The sequence below is a fragment of the Mustela putorius genome, unplaced genomic scaffold (assembly GCF_011764305.1).
Source record: "Mustela putorius furo isolate JIRA1106 unplaced genomic scaffold, ASM1176430v1.1 tig00000129_pilon_pilon_pilon, whole genome shotgun sequence".
NCBI lineage: Eukaryota > Metazoa > Chordata > Mammalia > Carnivora > Mustelidae > Mustela > Mustela putorius.
In genome coordinates, this window is record NW_025421290.1 from 7,460,433 (window position 1) to 7,478,017 (window position 17,585).

The 17,585-nt window shown below is 37.0% G+C and overlaps 2 protein-coding genes across 6 annotated transcripts in view; both read right to left on the reverse strand.

Annotated features, from left to right (window-relative positions):
- TXNDC16 (thioredoxin domain containing 16) overlaps positions 1-17,585 on the reverse strand; it is a 106,593-nt gene that overhangs the window by 60,836 nt on the left and 28,172 nt on the right. For all 5 annotated transcript variants that reach the window (XM_004738789.3, XM_004738788.3, XM_004738787.3 and 2 more), the window contains one exon: positions 787-908. In XM_004738789.3, coding sequence (XP_004738846.1) covers positions 787-908 — 122 coding nt within the window. The remainder of the gene's footprint in view (positions 1-786; positions 909-17,585) is intronic.
- On the reverse strand, positions 3,606-6,454 carry LOC106005809 (leucine-rich repeat transmembrane neuronal protein 1-like). The gene has a single exon (XM_045069482.1). It carries the CDS (start codon positions 4,607-4,609, stop codon positions 4,154-4,156), a length of 456 nt encoding a protein of 151 aa, XP_044925417.1. The 5' UTR covers positions 4,610-6,454; the 3' UTR covers positions 3,606-4,153.

Sequence of the window (17,585 nt, forward strand, 5' to 3'; positions counted from 1 at the left end):
GGCAGGCAGAGAGAGAGGAAGGGAAGCAAACTCCCTGCTGAGCAGAGAGCCCAATGCAGGGCTTAATCCCAGGACCCTGGGACCATGACCTGAGCCCAAGGCAGAGGCTTTAACCCACTGAGCCACCCAGGCACCCCAGCATTTCCATTTGTAAAGTGTCTTTAACATTTTATATTAACATGATCAAGTTAAAACCATTAATAAATCAAAGTCTTGAAAGCATAATAATAATTTGTTCTTAAGATGTTTATAAACTTGACTACAAAATTACATAATTTTGCATTTTACAGCTCATGGTGATGCTGTCAAAATTACATATTCTTTAAGTCAGGAAAAAGTCATCAACAGCAAATGTTAAAATAAAACAGAAAGCCATTCAGTCAATATTATTGAATATAGTAAAATACTATACCAGGTACCAGGAGGACCATAAGGAAATAAACATAGTAACTAACACTTATAGGACACCATTACATGTCAGGAAGTATCTTAATTACTTGAATTCATTTGGTCCTCACAATAACACTAAGGGGTAAGCATAATTATTTTCACCACCTTACTTTTTACTGATTAGGAAACTCAATTTACGTTGTGCAAGTCACAGTGTAAGTCATGGGGGCAGAGCATCTAACTAGACAATCTGGCTCCAGCGTTTTTGTTCAATCACATTACTATGCTGCTTGCTTAAAGAAAGAAGACTTAATGGTAAGGATCCTATTTTAAGTCCTTCAACACATTCAGACAAGTGCAGAGGCACAAAAAAAGATTAAGAGAAAAGTTAAATACCTGGTGTTCCAATGGCTCTTACGTAGGAGAATGCAATGCTGGCTTTTCCTTTCAGAGCACTTTCTATGTTCTGAAGGTCTTCCAGAGTAGAAATATATTTTACTTCATTAAAAAGAAGAGCACTGAAATAAACAGAGATACAATGGGTAGAAGAACCTGATATGTGGTTATTTAACACGTTTTCAGTAAGTTAAAGAACCTAACCAAAAAAGAAACTTAACTCTTTTGAACAAATTATCAGCAGTAAGAACTTAAGCATTTTTTTTAAAAGATTTTATTTATTTGAAAGAGAGGAAGAGAATGTTCGAGCACAAGCAGGGAGAGAGACAGAGGGAAAAGGAGAGGCAGACTCGCTGCTGTGTAGGGAGCCCAACATAGGGCTCAATGCAAGGACCCTGGAATCATTTATCTATACCTGAGAACATCAACCAGGAATAGTTGTGAGAAATGGTACTCCTCCAACACAACTACCTTAATGTATGTAAGTTGTATGCACTAACATCTTATACTGGCCCAATAATCCCTTACACATCTCAGCCTTAACATATTTGAACTCTTTACACTCTAAACTGAAGGCTTTTTCCCACAGCATATAAGGCTCTTATATGTTCCCCGCTGAGCATAACCTACTTCTCCAGCTCCATTGTGTTTACCATTCCTCATGTCTACCATACTTTAGGCACACCTCAAGGCCTTTATGCAGACAGTTCTCTTTGCTGAAAACTATTCCCTCTGCTCCTTCTTATATATCTGGTCTCAGTTTAAACATCACTGCCTCAGAGAAACCTACCCTGTTGGTCCTATGTAATTAGGTCTGTAGCATTTTTCTCTTTAATTTCACACTATTTGATCCTTTGTAGTACTTAACCACAATTTATAATTGCTTATATATGTATTTGCTTGTTTATCCCCGAGTCTCTTATTAAACTGTTACCTTCCTGAATGAGGGCCTTGCATATTTTAATCACTATAACAATAATAACTTAGAATAGACCCTAGTACACTCTAAGGAATCAATAAACATTTGTTGTATAAATGAAAGAAAAAGCAGGGTGGGAATTATTTATTCCCATTCATCTGAAGAAATTCACATCCAAAACAGAAGAGCTTACTCATTCAAAAATGCATTTACAGAATTGAGGAGCCAGGAACAGAACATAAAAGATGTCTCTTCATTCCTAACTCAGTAATTTTTCCACTTGACCAAATTCTTCCCAATCATCTTTTCAATATATAGATCAGACTAAGTAATCGTATTTCTTCATCCAAAAGAATTTTCTTTTTAAATTTTCTACTTTTTTTTTTTAATTAAAAGATTTTATTTATTTATTTGAGAGAGAAGAAAAGTGAGAGACAGAGCATGAGTGGAGTGGAAGGGCAGAGGGAGAAGGAGAAGCAGGTTCCCCACTGAGCAGGGAGCCAGATATGGGGCTTGATCCCAGGATCCTGGGATCATGACCTTAGCCGAAGGCAGCCGCTTAACCGACTGAGCCACCCAGGCACGCCTTAAATTTTCTACTTCTATATAAATTATTTATCCCTAACGACTCATTCCACTTAATCCCCCACATACACGTGTGTGTGTGTGTGTGTGTGTGTGTGTGTGTTAGGCTAAACTTTAAGGATTTTTAAAAACTGTTCCAAGTCCATATACTTAAATAAGCAAACTGTCTCTAATAAATTAGTCCACCAGAGTCTCCTCTTATGGAAAGCATGGCACTGTCTGAGAATATACCAGTTTTCAAAGTTTCCAGCCTCTGGATCCTTTTGTACCTTTAAAAAATCACTGAGTTCCTCAAAGAGCTTTGGTTTATGTAGGTTACATCTATATGTAGTTAACAAAATAGAAATTAAGACAGCAATTTAAAAATATTTGTTAATTCTTTTAAAAATAATAATAAACACCATTGCATAGTAATAATCTTAAAAATAACAATTTTTTAAAACAAAAAAAATTGTGCATCATTTTATATTTTTGCAAATCTCTAATATTTGGGCTAAATAAAAGTCAGCTGTATTCTCATATCTGCTTCTTCAATCTGTTGTGACATCATACAACACACCATATAGCTTTCAGAAACTGAATTCATAATAGAATGAAAGTGAAAAAGGCAAATAATGTCCTAATATTATTATAAAACTATAATGACTTCATGGATACCCTGAAATAGGTGCCCTAAATTACAGTGGCTTACATATTTACCTATACATCCTAGATCTCTTCATTTAAAAAAAAAAATGTAAAACTTAAATTTCTTTAATTCCCAGGGCTTTTTTTTTTAAGATTTTATTTAATTATTTGTCAGAGGCAAAAAAAATAAAAGAGAGCAAGCGACAGGGCCAGCATGCAAGGGGAGGGGCAGAAGGAGAAGTAGGTGCCTATGGGGATACCTACGTCATGTCAGGCATAGTATGAAGCATTCCATAGTAGTGGCAATTTTATCAGTTTGGGGACTGACTAGCTCTAAACTCTCTTTTACTTGGGGGATTTCTGCTTTCTATGTCTTCACAGTGGGCAGAGCCCAAATCCCCACAAAAGCTAATAATATCATAAATTTGCTCTTCTAGGCTCCCTGCTGCAAGGCATGGCCATATGACCCAGAATCACTTGCCTGACATTCTGGATCAGGAGCCAGTGATGTAAACAATAAGAATTATTTCAAAGAGCAAGGAGCAAGGAGCCTGATGCAGGGCTCGATCCTGGGACTCCAGGATCATGACCTGATCATGATCAGGTGGCTTAACCGACTGAGCCACCCAGGTATACTTCTTGTTTCGTTTTTAAAAGATATATTTACTGAGAAGTACTATTTGCTAGATATTTTCATATTTTCACGTAAACCCTCAAGGGTACTATATAAATATTCTTTTGGCAAAAACTATAAATGTTATTTTAAACATTTTCACTTACAAAAAAATTTAAAAATCAATGATTGGTACCTTTTTACACTCTCAGGTTCCTTAATATGGACAGACCTTGCTGTTGAAATATCCCCCTACAGTTTCAGTCAAGGAGCGTATCAGAGCACAGACAAGGAGACCCCACCCTGGTGCTGGCAGGTCGACCCAGCCACCCAGACCTGTTTGATAGCATATAGGTTGAGATCCACTGGGACAATCACACCTGGCATGACCACCAGGGCTCTCTCCATGTGATTCAGTTTGTAATCAATGTAGTATTCCTGGGAAGACATGGCAGCCATCTGATGCATGGTCTGTTTCTGGTTTTGCTTCCTGCACTGCATGACAAAGCACTGTCTGAGTTGTCCAAGGCTGGGGAGGAAACACTTCTAGGAGAAAGAGAGCACCAGGACCAAGATGAGGCAGAAGATGAGGGCCACGGTGCCTGTGACCACCCTGTGGATCTTCATCGTGTTCTCAGCATGCTCACTGCTGGGGAGAGCCACAGCAGCTGGCTCGTGTGTGCCACCGAGCTGCCCCTCCCTGCCATCAGCAAGCACGGTGGCTGGACTAGCCGGGAGCTCCAGGTCACTGTTGTTGGGATGGTTGAGAGCAGAAGACCAACAGTGGACTTGGCCCTATCTTCACACAGGTGAAAGGTGTCCACAGCATCTAGGATGTCTTTGCCCTGTGTGTAATCTGGGCTGGCACACTGGGAGTTGTCATCGCAGTGCCCCTGGAAGCTGTGGAGCCACGAGGCCAGGCCACACACAATGCATCCACAGTCCCATATGTTCCTGGCCAGGATGATGCTCATCAATGATTTCCAAGAGTTGAGGATCCAGGGCTCAATGTACGTGAGGCAGCTGGAGTCCAGTTGCAGGGTCTGCAGGTGCAGCAGGATCTCAAACACATGCTCCATGTACTTGATCTTACTGCCCAACAGGTCCTTTTCTCCAGGTTCTAAACCTAGTCCAGCGAGCTAACCATGATGGCCACCTTGTCCCTCTTCAGGCAGAGGGAGTGCCAGAAGATGAGGCGTGGAAAGTGGGTGAAGTTCAACTTGACCAAGTCATTGTGTTCCATGTGCAGCTAGGTGAACTTGAACAAGTCAGCAAAAGAGCTGCATGCCAGACTCCAGCTAATTGTATCCAATCTAAGTATTCTGTATTATACACACATGAAACAACCTGAGGGATTATGTAATCTGTCCGGATCATAGTGGTGGTCACCGGTAGAGCGGAGATGCAAACCCAGATCTTCTGACACTGAGGCCAGAACTTTCTAAACTATGTTTAGTATTGTCCACTCATAAATGGGAAACTAGGTGAAAAGGGAAGCAACTAATGAATGTCAGGGGAGTCTCGGTGGCAATCTGGGTTGTTTGCTGCTTATACATTTTGGCTACCTGTCCAAAATTACCCTTGAAATATTTCAATCCAAAGGGAGAGGACATCTCGTGAACTTAATTGGACTACCATGTAATTCTAGACTTGGAAATTACATCTTTACTTGGAAATTTATCTTTACTGCTTTAGCAGCTTTAATCCATTTGCTTCAAAAATCTTATCTGGGAGTACAAATCTCCCTTTTTTGTTTCTCAAAAAAAAAAAAAAACTGGCAAATATAAATTAACAAAGCCAACATAAGGGAGGCACCTACCTCATGTCAGGCATAGTATGAAGTATTCATACTATGGTAGTGGAAATTTTATCAGTTTGGGAACTGCCCAGCTCTAAACTCTGTTTTGCTTTGGGGATTTCTATTTTCTATGTCTTCATGGTGGGCAGAGCCCAAATCCCCCCAACAAAAGCTAATAATAATCATAAATTTGCTCTTCTAGGCTCCCTGCTGCAAGGCATGGCCATATGACCCAGAATCACTTGCCTGACATTCTGGATCAGGAGCCAATGATGTAAAGAATAAGGGATAGAACAGAATTATTTCAAGAAGCAGTAGAGCAATAGTCAGCTTTAAAACTCGGACTAACAACAGTATCAGTGACACTCAGCACTATTGCATCAGTCACACCCAGACTAGTTGTGGGTCATGTTTTTGACTATAATTTAGAACCGTATTAACTCTGAGTCCATTTCTCCAGCCCTTCTAGCGAGCCTGAGATTTCCTATATCCACTCCAAATCCTTTTCTGCTTAAGCCAGTCAGACCCAGATTTTGAGGGTTATCACTAAAAACACTCAGAAATGCACTCAGTCTTGCTTAATTTTCATAGCAACCATCTGAGATTAGTACTATCATTAACTCCATTTTATAGATAAGGTCATGGGGCTTAGAGAGGTTACCTTGCCTAAAGTCCCAAAGCTCATTAAGTAGTCATTATCTGTGAGGTAATAATAACCAAAACTAATGACATTCACAATCTAATGATCTCCGTGATTGTTCCCAGTGGCTTCCTAACTTTAAAACATTTTTAATGTCAATTTGTAGAATATGGGGATATCTAAAGATCTCAAGGATCCATTCACAAGCTTGTGCTCCTTTACTCAATTCACAAAGTAAAGAAATACTGAGAGAAATGGGTAAAAGGGAAAAGTCTGTCTTGGCATTTTCTTATTTATTGGTGGGGTGAACTAGCTTAAAGCAGTTCTGACCTGGAAGCTCTTCCTGTCCCAGAAAGGTCTTCCTTTACCTTGGCATGCTTTTCCTGAGACTGTCCTATCACAACCATTAGAATATGGCCCAGAACTGAATGGGTGTCAAAAAAAGAGAAAGAAGGATAGGGAGAGAGAGGGAGAAGAAGGAAGGAAGGAAAGAAAGAAGGAAGGAAGGAAGGAAGGAAGGAAGGAAGGAAGGAAGAAAAAAAAGAGAAAAAGAAAAAGAAACGAAACTGAAGTCAACTTGAACCTGCTTTTGGAGCAGCAGGCCATTCAGCCTTTTATTCAGAAAAAAAGACTATTTTTACATTATGTTTCTGTCATTATTGCTAGAGAAAAAAAAAAACCACTAAAAAGGAAATATTACCTTCTATTTTGCCATACCAAATCCCTATGACAAAAAAAAATTTTTTTTAAAGAAGAAAGAAAAAAATGGGGGGAGGGGAAGGAGGAAAAACAACACAGAGAGAGAACAAATTACTTTTATCTAAATTAATTACATTGTGACTGGGCAGATCCATGTACAAAATGAAATATCCCAAAATACTTATTTAAGCATTTTCTAAACTAATACAGTTAAAATATCAAACAAAAGCCACCTCTGAAATATAAATGGAGAGTATAAGTAATAACAAATTCACAAATACTGGTCTTATTATTTTTGTCATATATTGTATATTCTCCTACTCACTTTCTCCTTATAAAATTTTATCACCAGAAACAATCTTGCAGACTTATAGCATGAAAGGATTTCTGCTTCTCCCATTTTTAACAACCAAACGGTGAAGCTTCCAAATTCATTCATCCATCAATGTAGTATTTTATGAACACCTAATACATGTCATGCAAGGTGCTATGCACTGGTATAAGGACGTCATATAATAGAGCAACATATACGGAAATAATCATTTCCACCAGTTAACATAGAGCTGTGAGGAATTCAAATCCAAGCAAGTAATGTTTTATTACAATTTCCCAATAAAAAGTATATCACTATCAAACAGGAACCCACTTAACAATATTGTGCATTAACAAACCTGACACAGATAAAAGAATAAGCAATAGACCAATCCTATTAAGAAAGGACCAACACGGGTGCAGTTTAGGATCTTAGAGGAAGACACTTCTAAAAGTAGCTTTTTCCAGAGGTTCTATAATAAAGTCACCTTAAGACTCAATAGCCTGGCTTGGTAATAATATGTTAAAGAACAAAGTATTAGCAAAAGTTGTGATAGTTGAAAATACTTTAAGTTCATATTATTATAAGTAATATGTTCATTTAAAGGGAAAGAAACCGCTTTGTGACAAAACACTGTCTCAAAAATACCAAGTACCACATCTTAATGAAAAGTTCATGAGATTTCATTGTTTCTTATAGTCCTGGATAATCTTTCCTTTCTGAATCATTTCATGGTATTTAGGAATCAAAAATGACTATAAGAATGGTCCTTCTTGGAGCGCCTGGGTGGCTCAGTGGGTTAAAGCCTCTGCCTTCAGCTCATGTCATGATCCAAGGGTCCTGGGATCGAGCCCCGCATCAGGCTCTCTGCACAGCAGGAAGCCTGCTTCCTCCACTCTCTCTCTCTCTGCCTGTTTCTCTGCCTACTTGTGATCTCTGTCAAAGAAAGAAAGAAAGAAAGAAAAAGAGAGAGAGAAAGAAAGAAAGAAAGAAAAAGGAAGGAAGGAAGGAAGAAAGAAAGAAGGAGGAAAGAAAGAAAGATCTTTCTTTGCAACTGCTACCTCATGGCAAGTATCACAGCACCTATCACAGCATGAATTCACATGAATTCACTTCTGTTGGCACTGTGTGTGGAACAGAACCACAGGCAGACATCTGAATTTGGGTTCCTTTTTTTTTTTCTTAATTGCAAATTAAGAAAAAATAATTGCATTTTTTAAAAGATTTTATTTATTTATTTTAGAGAGAGATCACAAGTAGGCAGGCAGAGAGCAGGGAGGTGTGGGGGGCGTGAAGTAGGCTCCCTGCTGAGCACAGAGCCCAATGCAGGGCTCAATCCCAGGACTCTGAGATCATGACCTGAGCCAAAGGCAGAGGATTAACCCACTGAGCCACCCGGCCACCCCAGACTTCCTGCATTTACACAGAAAAAAGCAACTACCACTCATAGAGTACTGGGTAAAATTCACAATTTATTTTCACAGGCATTACCTTCTTTGATCTTCATAACAATCTCATGAGGTGCAACTATAACATTTAAAGATGTGCAAAACTAGTAGTCAGAAAAGATAAATTGCTCAGATCATACTATGGAAAATAAGGAATGGGAACTCAAATACTCAGTGAATCCTGACTTCCTCATATATCATACAATTTTCCAATCCACATTTGAGATTATAGTGCCTCAATCTCCTATCCTCTACCTAACCTGCCTCACACTGGTTAAATATATGATATTCTCAATCAGCAAATAAAGGTTAGCTGCTATCTCAACCTTCTTTTTCTAAATATTACCCTTTTACATCCAGAAGCTGGGAGTAAAATTTTCTTTATATGGTTATCAAACCACTCAATTCCATCAGTTTTGACTATGTATATTTTAGAAAGCAGGACTAAGAAGTTTTAGACTATAAATCCCAATTTTCATTTTTAACTTAAATGTTATTTATTTTGCAAATTGGTCAAAATTTCCATATGGTTCAAAACACAAGGTACTTCTGAGTTGAGGAGTTGTATCTATCTATAATGCCCTCCCCCAATCCCAGTTTCCCTACTTCATTCCTGTAAACCAACATTTATCAGTTTCCTGTGAATCTTGAATATGTGTCCCATATACATATAAACCATAAACATGTATTTATATATGCCTCTGTTACAAGACAGTCCTCCCTGGATTTCTCAGTGTTCCCACACAGTCCAAGTCTCCCACAGATGAAACCTAGCATGACATTAACATTGGAGACTGTCTCCTCTGTACCTTCTAAGCTTGCCTCCTTTCTCTGAAGCCATCAGCTCCCTTTCAAAAAGCAATAAAACCTTTCCTATCCCCCCTGGAGCCGAAGAGTTAAATTTAGGGGCAGAGATCTTCTCCTGCCCCAGAGAGGATCTGTTTACTTTCAGAGAAAAAAAAAAAAAATAAGCTGAGCACTCTACCACTATCTAGAAAGAAAGATTAAATGTGTCAACTCTTATAGAAGTTCAGAAATTCATGGGCCCCTGGGTGATTCAGTCAGTTAAGTGTCTGCCTTCAGCTCAGGTCATGATCCCCGGGTCCTGGGATTCAGCCCTGCATCAAGCTCCTTGCTCAGTGGGGAGCCTGCTTTTGCTTCTCCCTTACCTTCTCCCCCTGCTTGAGTTCCCTCTCTTGTTCAAATATATAAATAAAATCGAGTAAAAAAAGAAGCTCAGAGATTCATAATTTCTGAGTTCTCCTTCTCCAAACCTCACTGTAAGTCTAGGTGTAAGCATATGGCTCTCACATTGCTGCTCTGTGAAGACCTGGCTAAGGGGGACCTAGTATTACCATGCTACCGTGATTGCTGTCACTGCCGTGTGGTTTAACTTCTGATTCAGAGTCCTGGTGTTTCTGCAATTATATATACAAGTAGAGTAATACCAGAGACCCTTCTGAGATTTAGACTTAAAACCTGCTGTCTTACATACATGGTGCTGAGCTATACTCTCAACACTCACTTGGTTTAGTTTACTTAACATATCCTGAAATACCAGTGCAAGAAAAAAAAATTTTTTTGAGAGCAAGCCAGCAAACACACAGGAACACGCATGTGTGCTCACACATACATGTGCACAAGTAGGGGAGAGGAGGAGGAAGAGGGAGAATCTTAAGTAGGCTCCACACCCAGCACAGAGCCCAACACCAACTGGACCCTGAGATCATGACCTAAGCCAAAATCAATAGTCAGAGGTTTAACTGACAGAGCCACCCAGGCACCCCAATGTAGGAAAATTTTAATAGACAGTAAGTCAGTATATTTTTACTCAGTGATGTTTTAGGAGTATTTTAAATATCTTACCAAAAACACTACTTAAGGGGCGCCTGGGTGGCTCAGTTGGTTAGACGACTGCCTTCGGCTCGGGTCATGATCCTGGAGTTCTGGGATCAAGTCCCGCATCGGGCTCCCAGCTCCATGAGGAGTCTGCTTCTCCGTCTGACCTTCTCCTCACTCATGCTCTCTCTCACTGTCTCTCTCTCAAATAAATAAAAATTTAAAAAATCTTAAAAAAAAACCACTACTTAACTGGCCATAATGGTCCAAAAATAGATAATTCTTTAAATATTTTGTGTAATGCTTACCCTAACTTAATGTGTTTTCCTATTCTTCTATTTTTACTAACTTAATCTTTTTCCTAAACACAACTTTCCTATGTTCAGAGAAAAAAAGTTAGCTAAAACCTTGATCTTTTCTGTTGTCAAAGAATTCTCAATGAAAACATTCTACATAAGGAACAAGTTCAAATGCTTTGAAGAAAAAAAAAATTAGCATAGGTTTACATGTTTTTAAAAGTCAAATAAAGCAATACAAATATTCTCAAATACAAGTTTTGAGTACATATACAAGCATTTTGAGAAATATAAAAACAATCTAAATATTACATACAAATATTTCTTCTTCTTGATTATAATAAGGCTAAGAAGAAGACTTGAGTCAAATAACTGACAAGTTAATTGAAATTAACATGTCTGAATAAATGCCAATGAGTTTTGGCTCATCAGTTTATTGCCTAATAAAATGCTTAAACTTAAAAGAATTATTTATATATAATTATATACCTACTATATAATATACTTATATATATACACACACATAGTTCATATATTTATTTAGTATCAGGTAGTGGTGTCTTAGAAAAAAGACAAAGTTCTTATGTATATATTTAAAATCAAATAACAGTGTTTTGGGGCCTCTGGGTGGCTCAGTGCGTTAAGCCTCTGCCTTCAGCTCAGGTCATGATCTCAGGGTCCTGGGATCAAGCCCTGCATCAGGCTCTCTGCTCAGCGTGGAGCCTGCTTACCCTCTTCTCTCTGCCTGTCTCTCTGCCTACCTGTGATATCTCTCTGTCAAATAAATAAATAAAATCTTTAAAAATAAATAAATAAATAAATATAACAGCGTCTTAGGGAAGAAACTCAAGGATATAAACTAAAATAAATAAATAAATAAGTAAATAACTGTTTAGCTCTGGGTAATGGGATTATTATGAATTTTACAAGGGTTTTTTATGGCTTTCTATATTTCTCATGCATTCTACAATAAACATATTACTGTAATCTAAGTTTGTTTTTCCAGTCTTCTTTAAAATAATAAAAATTCAATAAGGTCAAAGGACATAAACTTAATGCATATAACTATAATTATACATTATACTTGTTTCCCATACACATATATTATACATATATATACACACATAAAATATCAATATGTGCATGCTATTAGACAATGAAAGAAAATAAACCATTTACAATAGAAACTAAAGAGATAAAATACCTAGCAATATACTGAAGTGTCCAGTCATAAGTCATGAAAACACTAAAACTCTACTGGAGGTCACAAAAGAAAAGATGAACAAATGGAAAGACGTCAGGTTCCAGAATGGGAAGATTCATTATAAAGATACCAATCATCCCTAAAATAATTTATAAATTTAATGCCAGTAGGATTTAGTCAGGGAGGGGAAGAAACTGGATGAACTAATTTTAATGTCATATGTAAACAAAACAAGCAATTCTGAAAACAGAAATATAAAGGCCTGCTCATATGAAATATATAAGACCTTCATATTATAAAGCCTCAATAATTAAAGCAATGGTACCAGTGTGTGTGTATGTGTGTGCATGTATATATATATATATATATATATATATATATATATAGCAATGGTACCAGTATATATATATATGAAATGGCCCAAAGATAGACCCAAATATATATATACATGAGCATTTAATTATAAAAGGTAACATCTTGAATAATAAAGAGATTCACTAATCTCAGTTGTATTGAGTTGTATTGACACAACTGTGTAGCTACCTGGCTAGTATAGAGCTAAATCCATTTCTATACTAGTTAAACTCCAAACATCAAAGATTATGTTTAAAATTGAAACCATTAAAACATTAAGAGAATAAATACAAATAGAATCTCATCTTTGACAAAGGAGCAGAAAGTGATTTAATGAAGAAAGGATAGCTAAAACAACTGGACATCCACATGCAAACAAATGAAATTAGACACTGGCTTTACACTTTCACAGGAATAACTCAAATGAATCAAAGATCTAAATATAAAACATACAAACGTCTTCCATAAATCTTATAAAAGATAACATAGAAAATCTTGATGACCTTGGATTTGGCAATGAATTTTTGGATATAACACTGAAAGTACATCCATGAAAAATGTTAAGCTGGACTTATTATTATTAAAAACTCCTGCTTTGTGAAAGACACGTTAAGAGAATGAAACAAAGCCAAGCCCGGAAGAGAATATTTGCAACATGTGTAATAAAGAATTTGCATTCAAAATATACAAAAGAACTCCTAAATAGTGTTGGGAAAACTGGTTAGCTACATGCAAAAGAATAAAACTGAACCACTATCTTATACCATGTACCAAAATACATCCAAAATGGACTAAAGACTTGAATGTAAGACCTGGAATCATAAAACTCCTAGAAGAAAGCCTAGGCAGTAAGCTCTTTGATATCTATCTTAGCAATAATTTTTTGGACCAGGCAAAGAGCAACACAGGCTTTCAGAACAAACAAACAAATGGGATTACATCAAACTAAAAAGCTTTTACACAGTGACGAAAATCATCAGTAAAAGGAAAAGACAGCCTACTGAATGGAAGAAGATATCAGCAAATCGTACATCCTATAAGGAGTTAATATCCAAAATATATAAAGAACCTACACAACTTTAAAATTCCCAAATAATCTAATTAAAAAATGAGCAGAGGACTTGAATAGACATTTTTCCAAAAAAGACATACAGATGGCCAACAGGTGCATGAAAAGATGCTCAACATCACTAATCAATAATAATCATCACAGAAATGCAAATCACAACTACAATATCACCTTACACCTGTCAGATTGGCTATTATCAAAAAGACCAAAAAAAAAAAAAAAAGTGCTCTTAGGCTATAAAGAAAAAGGATCCTTTGTACAGTGCTGTTGGAAATGTAAATCGGTAGAGCCACTATGGATAACAACATGGAACTTTCCTAAAAAATTACAAATAGAACTGCCATATGATCCAACAATTCCACTTGTGGGTATTTATCTGAAGGAAACAAAAATACCAATCTGTAAAAATATATGCATTCCTATATTCATTGCACCATTATTTACAATAGCCAAAATATAGAAGCAATCTAACTATCCATGGATGAATGGATTTTTTAAAATGTAACACATACATATACACATATTGTAGTATTACTCAGCCATAAAACAGAATGAAATCTTACCATTTGAGATAACACAGATGGACCCCGAAGTGTATTCTGCTAAGTCAAGTAAGTCAAACAGAGAAAGACAAATACTATATGATTTCACTTACATGTGAAATCTAAAAAAAAAAAAAAAAAGAACAAAACAGATTCAAGGTGGGAGGGGCTGAGGGCAAAATAGGTGAAGGGGATTAAAAGGTACAAACTCTCAGTTATAAAATAAAGTCATATAAAGAGAAATCCATCGGTTTGATAAGAATCTGCCAGACCATAAGGTTCTTGATCTGTGCAGGTTATTAATGTGTAAGAGCTGCCTATTCGAGGATTTCTCTAGAGGCTGGCAAGAATACTGAACCAGCTGTCATTTCTATCTTGCTGGTCTGACAGGCTTGGAAATGTCTGAACCTAAGGACCCACTTTCCTTTCTTACCCAATGTTTTCCTGGCAGAACACTGTGGATTGTTAATTGCCATAAGCTGGAAAACAGTTTGCATTTACAACTGTAAATGTATTCATCCTTTTAACTTATGGAAGGATTTTCTCAATTGTTTAAGACAGGCAGTAAATTTTGGTTTCTATTGTTCTGTGAAAACATTAGGCCCCAGCAAAGCATCATTGTGTGAGGAAAATAAAGTGCTGCAGCAAAGAAAATAAAAAATAAATAAGTCATGGAGATGAAAGCACAACATGGTGACAGCAGTCAATGGTATTATAATAACTTTAATGGTGACAGATGGCAAGTGTTAGAATAATTTGCCAACGTATAAAAATATCAAATTACTATCATGTACACCAAAAACTAATAGGCTATTGTGTGTCAATTATACTTCAGTAAAATAAATAATAAAATTTAAAAAGACTTTTTGGTTGTCAAAAACACAAAACTTCAACAATAAGAAAACAATCTAATTAAAATACGGGCAAAAGATGGGGCAAAAAAAAATATGGGTGGCTCAGTCTGTTAAACATCCAACTCTTGATTTTGGCTCAGGTCATGATCTCAGAGTCATGAATCTGAGCCCATTGTAGGGCTCCACGCTCAGCAGGGAGTCTCCTTGAGATTCTCTTTCTCTCCCTCTGGGCCCCCCACCCCTCTAAAATAAATCAATCTTTTTTTTTTTTTTTTTGGTAGTTTTTGATGTAGTGTTCAATGATTCATTAGTCATGTATAACATCCATGGCTCATCACCACTTGTGCCCTTCTTAATACCCATTACCCAGCTACCCCATTCCCCTCACCCCCTCCTTTCTGTAATTTTCAGTTTGCTTTCCAGAGTCTGGAGTCTCTCATGGTTTGTTTCTCTCTTTCTTCCCATTCAGTTCTCCTCCCTTCCCCTTGTCTACTGTGATGGACCAGAGCAAAGGACCAAAGGACCATAAATAAATCTTTAAAAAAATAAAAGTAAACATGGACAAAAGATTCAAATAGATATTCCACCAAAGAAAATACACAGATGGAAAATAAGGATATTAAAAGATGCACAACATCATATGTAATTAGGAAACTGCAAATTAAAACAATGAGATATCACAACTGGAATGGTTAAAAATTTTTTTAAAAATTGACAATACTGGGGTACCTGGGTGGCTCAGTGGGTTAAAGCCTCTGCCTTCAGCTCAGGTCATGATCCCAGGGTCCTAGGATCGAGCCCCGCATCAGGCTCTCTGCTCAGTGAGGAGCCTGCTTCCCCTCTCTTTCTTTGCCTGCCTCTCTGCCTACTTGTGATCTCTGTCAAATAAATAAATAAAATCTTTTTTTAAAAAAATTGACAATACCAAATGCTGACAAGGATGTGGAGCAACAGGAACTCATTCATTCATTGTGGGTGTGAATACAAAATAGTACAGCCCACCTACACATGAACATTTATAGAAGCTTTATTCATAATTGTCAAAACTTGGACTCAACCAAGATGTCTTCAATAGGTGAATGTATAAACAAACACTGGTATAGCCACACAATGGGATATTATTCAGTGATAAAAGAAATGAGCCAACCAGAAGAAATAAACAGACATTTCCCCAAAGAAGACATCTAGATGGCCAACAGACACATGAAAAAATGTTCAACATAACTTATCATTAGGGAAATGCAAATTAAAACTACAGTGAGATATTACCTCACACCTGTTGGAATGGCTAAAATCAAAACCACAAGGAACATGGGTGCCTGGGTGCCTCAATTGGTTGTGTCCAGACTCCTAATTGTGGCTTAGGTCAAGATCTCAGGGTCATATGATCAAGCCTGGTGTTGGGTTCCATACTGGGCATGGAGCTTGCTTAAGATTCTCTTTCCCTCCCTCTCTGTCCCTCCCCCACTCTCTCTCTCTCTCTCAAAATAAATAAATAAACACAAGAAACAAGTGTTGGTGAGTATGTGGAGAAAAAAGAATCCTCATGTAATTTTGGTAGGAATGCAAACTGGTATAGCCACTCTGCAACAGTATGTGGAGAAAAAGGAATCCTCATGTACTTTTGGTAGGAATGCAAACTGATATAGCCACTCTGCAACAGTATGCAACAGTGTTTTTAACTCAAAAAGTTAAAAATAGAGCTGCCCTATGATCCAGCAACTGCACTACTAGGTGTTTATCCAAAGGATACCAAAACACTAGTTCAAAAGGATACATGCACCCTCATGTTTATTGCAGCATTAATTATAATAGCCAAATTATGGCAGCAGCCTAATGTCCATCAACAGATGAATGGATAATGATGTGGTGTGTGTGTGTGTGTACATATGTATATATGTACATGTATACACATATGTGTATATATGTATACATACACATGTGTGTATATGTACACACATATATGTACGTGTATCTGTGTGTTTATATATATAATGGAATATTGTTCAGCCATGAAGAAGAATGAAATCTTTCCATTTGCAACAACTTGGATAGAGCTAGAGAGTATAATGCTAAGTGAAATAAGTCAGAGAAAGATAAATACCATATGACTTCACTCACACATGGAACTTAAGAAACAAAAAAAAAGAGCAAAGGCAAAAAAAAAAAGAGAGAGAGAAACAAACCAAGACACAGACTCTTACTATAGAGAACAAACTGATGGTTACTAGAGGGGAGGTGGATGGGGTGGATGGGTAAAATAGGTGATGGGGATTAAGAGGTGCACTTGTCATGATAAGCACCAGTTGATGTATGAAAGTTGCTGAATCACTAATTTGTGCACTTGAAACTAATATAGTACTGTATGTTAGGTATACTAGAATTAAAAGTTTTTTAAAAATGAGCCATCAAACCATGAAAAGACATGGAAGAAACTTAAATAAATATTGCTAAGTAAAATAAGTCAATCTGAAAATCTACAGTTCTATGATTCCAACTATATGACACTCTAGAAAAGGCAAAACTATAGAGACAGTAAGAAGATTAGTGGTTGGGGAGTGGAAAGGAGGGATAAATAGGTGAAGCATGGGATTTTTTTCAGGCTAGTGAAACTATTCTGTTTGATATTATAATGGTGAATATGTATCATTATACATTTGTCAAAACTCACAGACCTGTACAACAGAAAGCCTGAATCTTACTGTAAACTATGGACTTTTGTTAATAATATATTGATATTGGTTCATCAGTTGTAACAAATGTACCACACTAATGCAAAATGTTAACAATAAGGGAAACTGAACACAGAAGAGAAAGGAGTTATACAGAATTCTCTGCACTATGTGCTCAATTTTCTCTAAATCTAATACTGCTCTAAAACAAAACAAAAGAAAAACCAAATCTAGGGGCACCTGGATGGCACAGTCAGTCAGCTGAGCATCCAACTCTTGATTTTGGTTCAGGTCATGATCTCAGGGTCTTGAGGTCAAGCCACACAT

What these genes read in the sequence shown, in the direction of transcription:
- LOC106005809 (XM_045069482.1), bottom strand. Translation starts at nt 4,609, where the DNA reads ATGGAGCATGTGTTTGAGATCCTGCTGCACCTGCAGACCCTGCAACTG.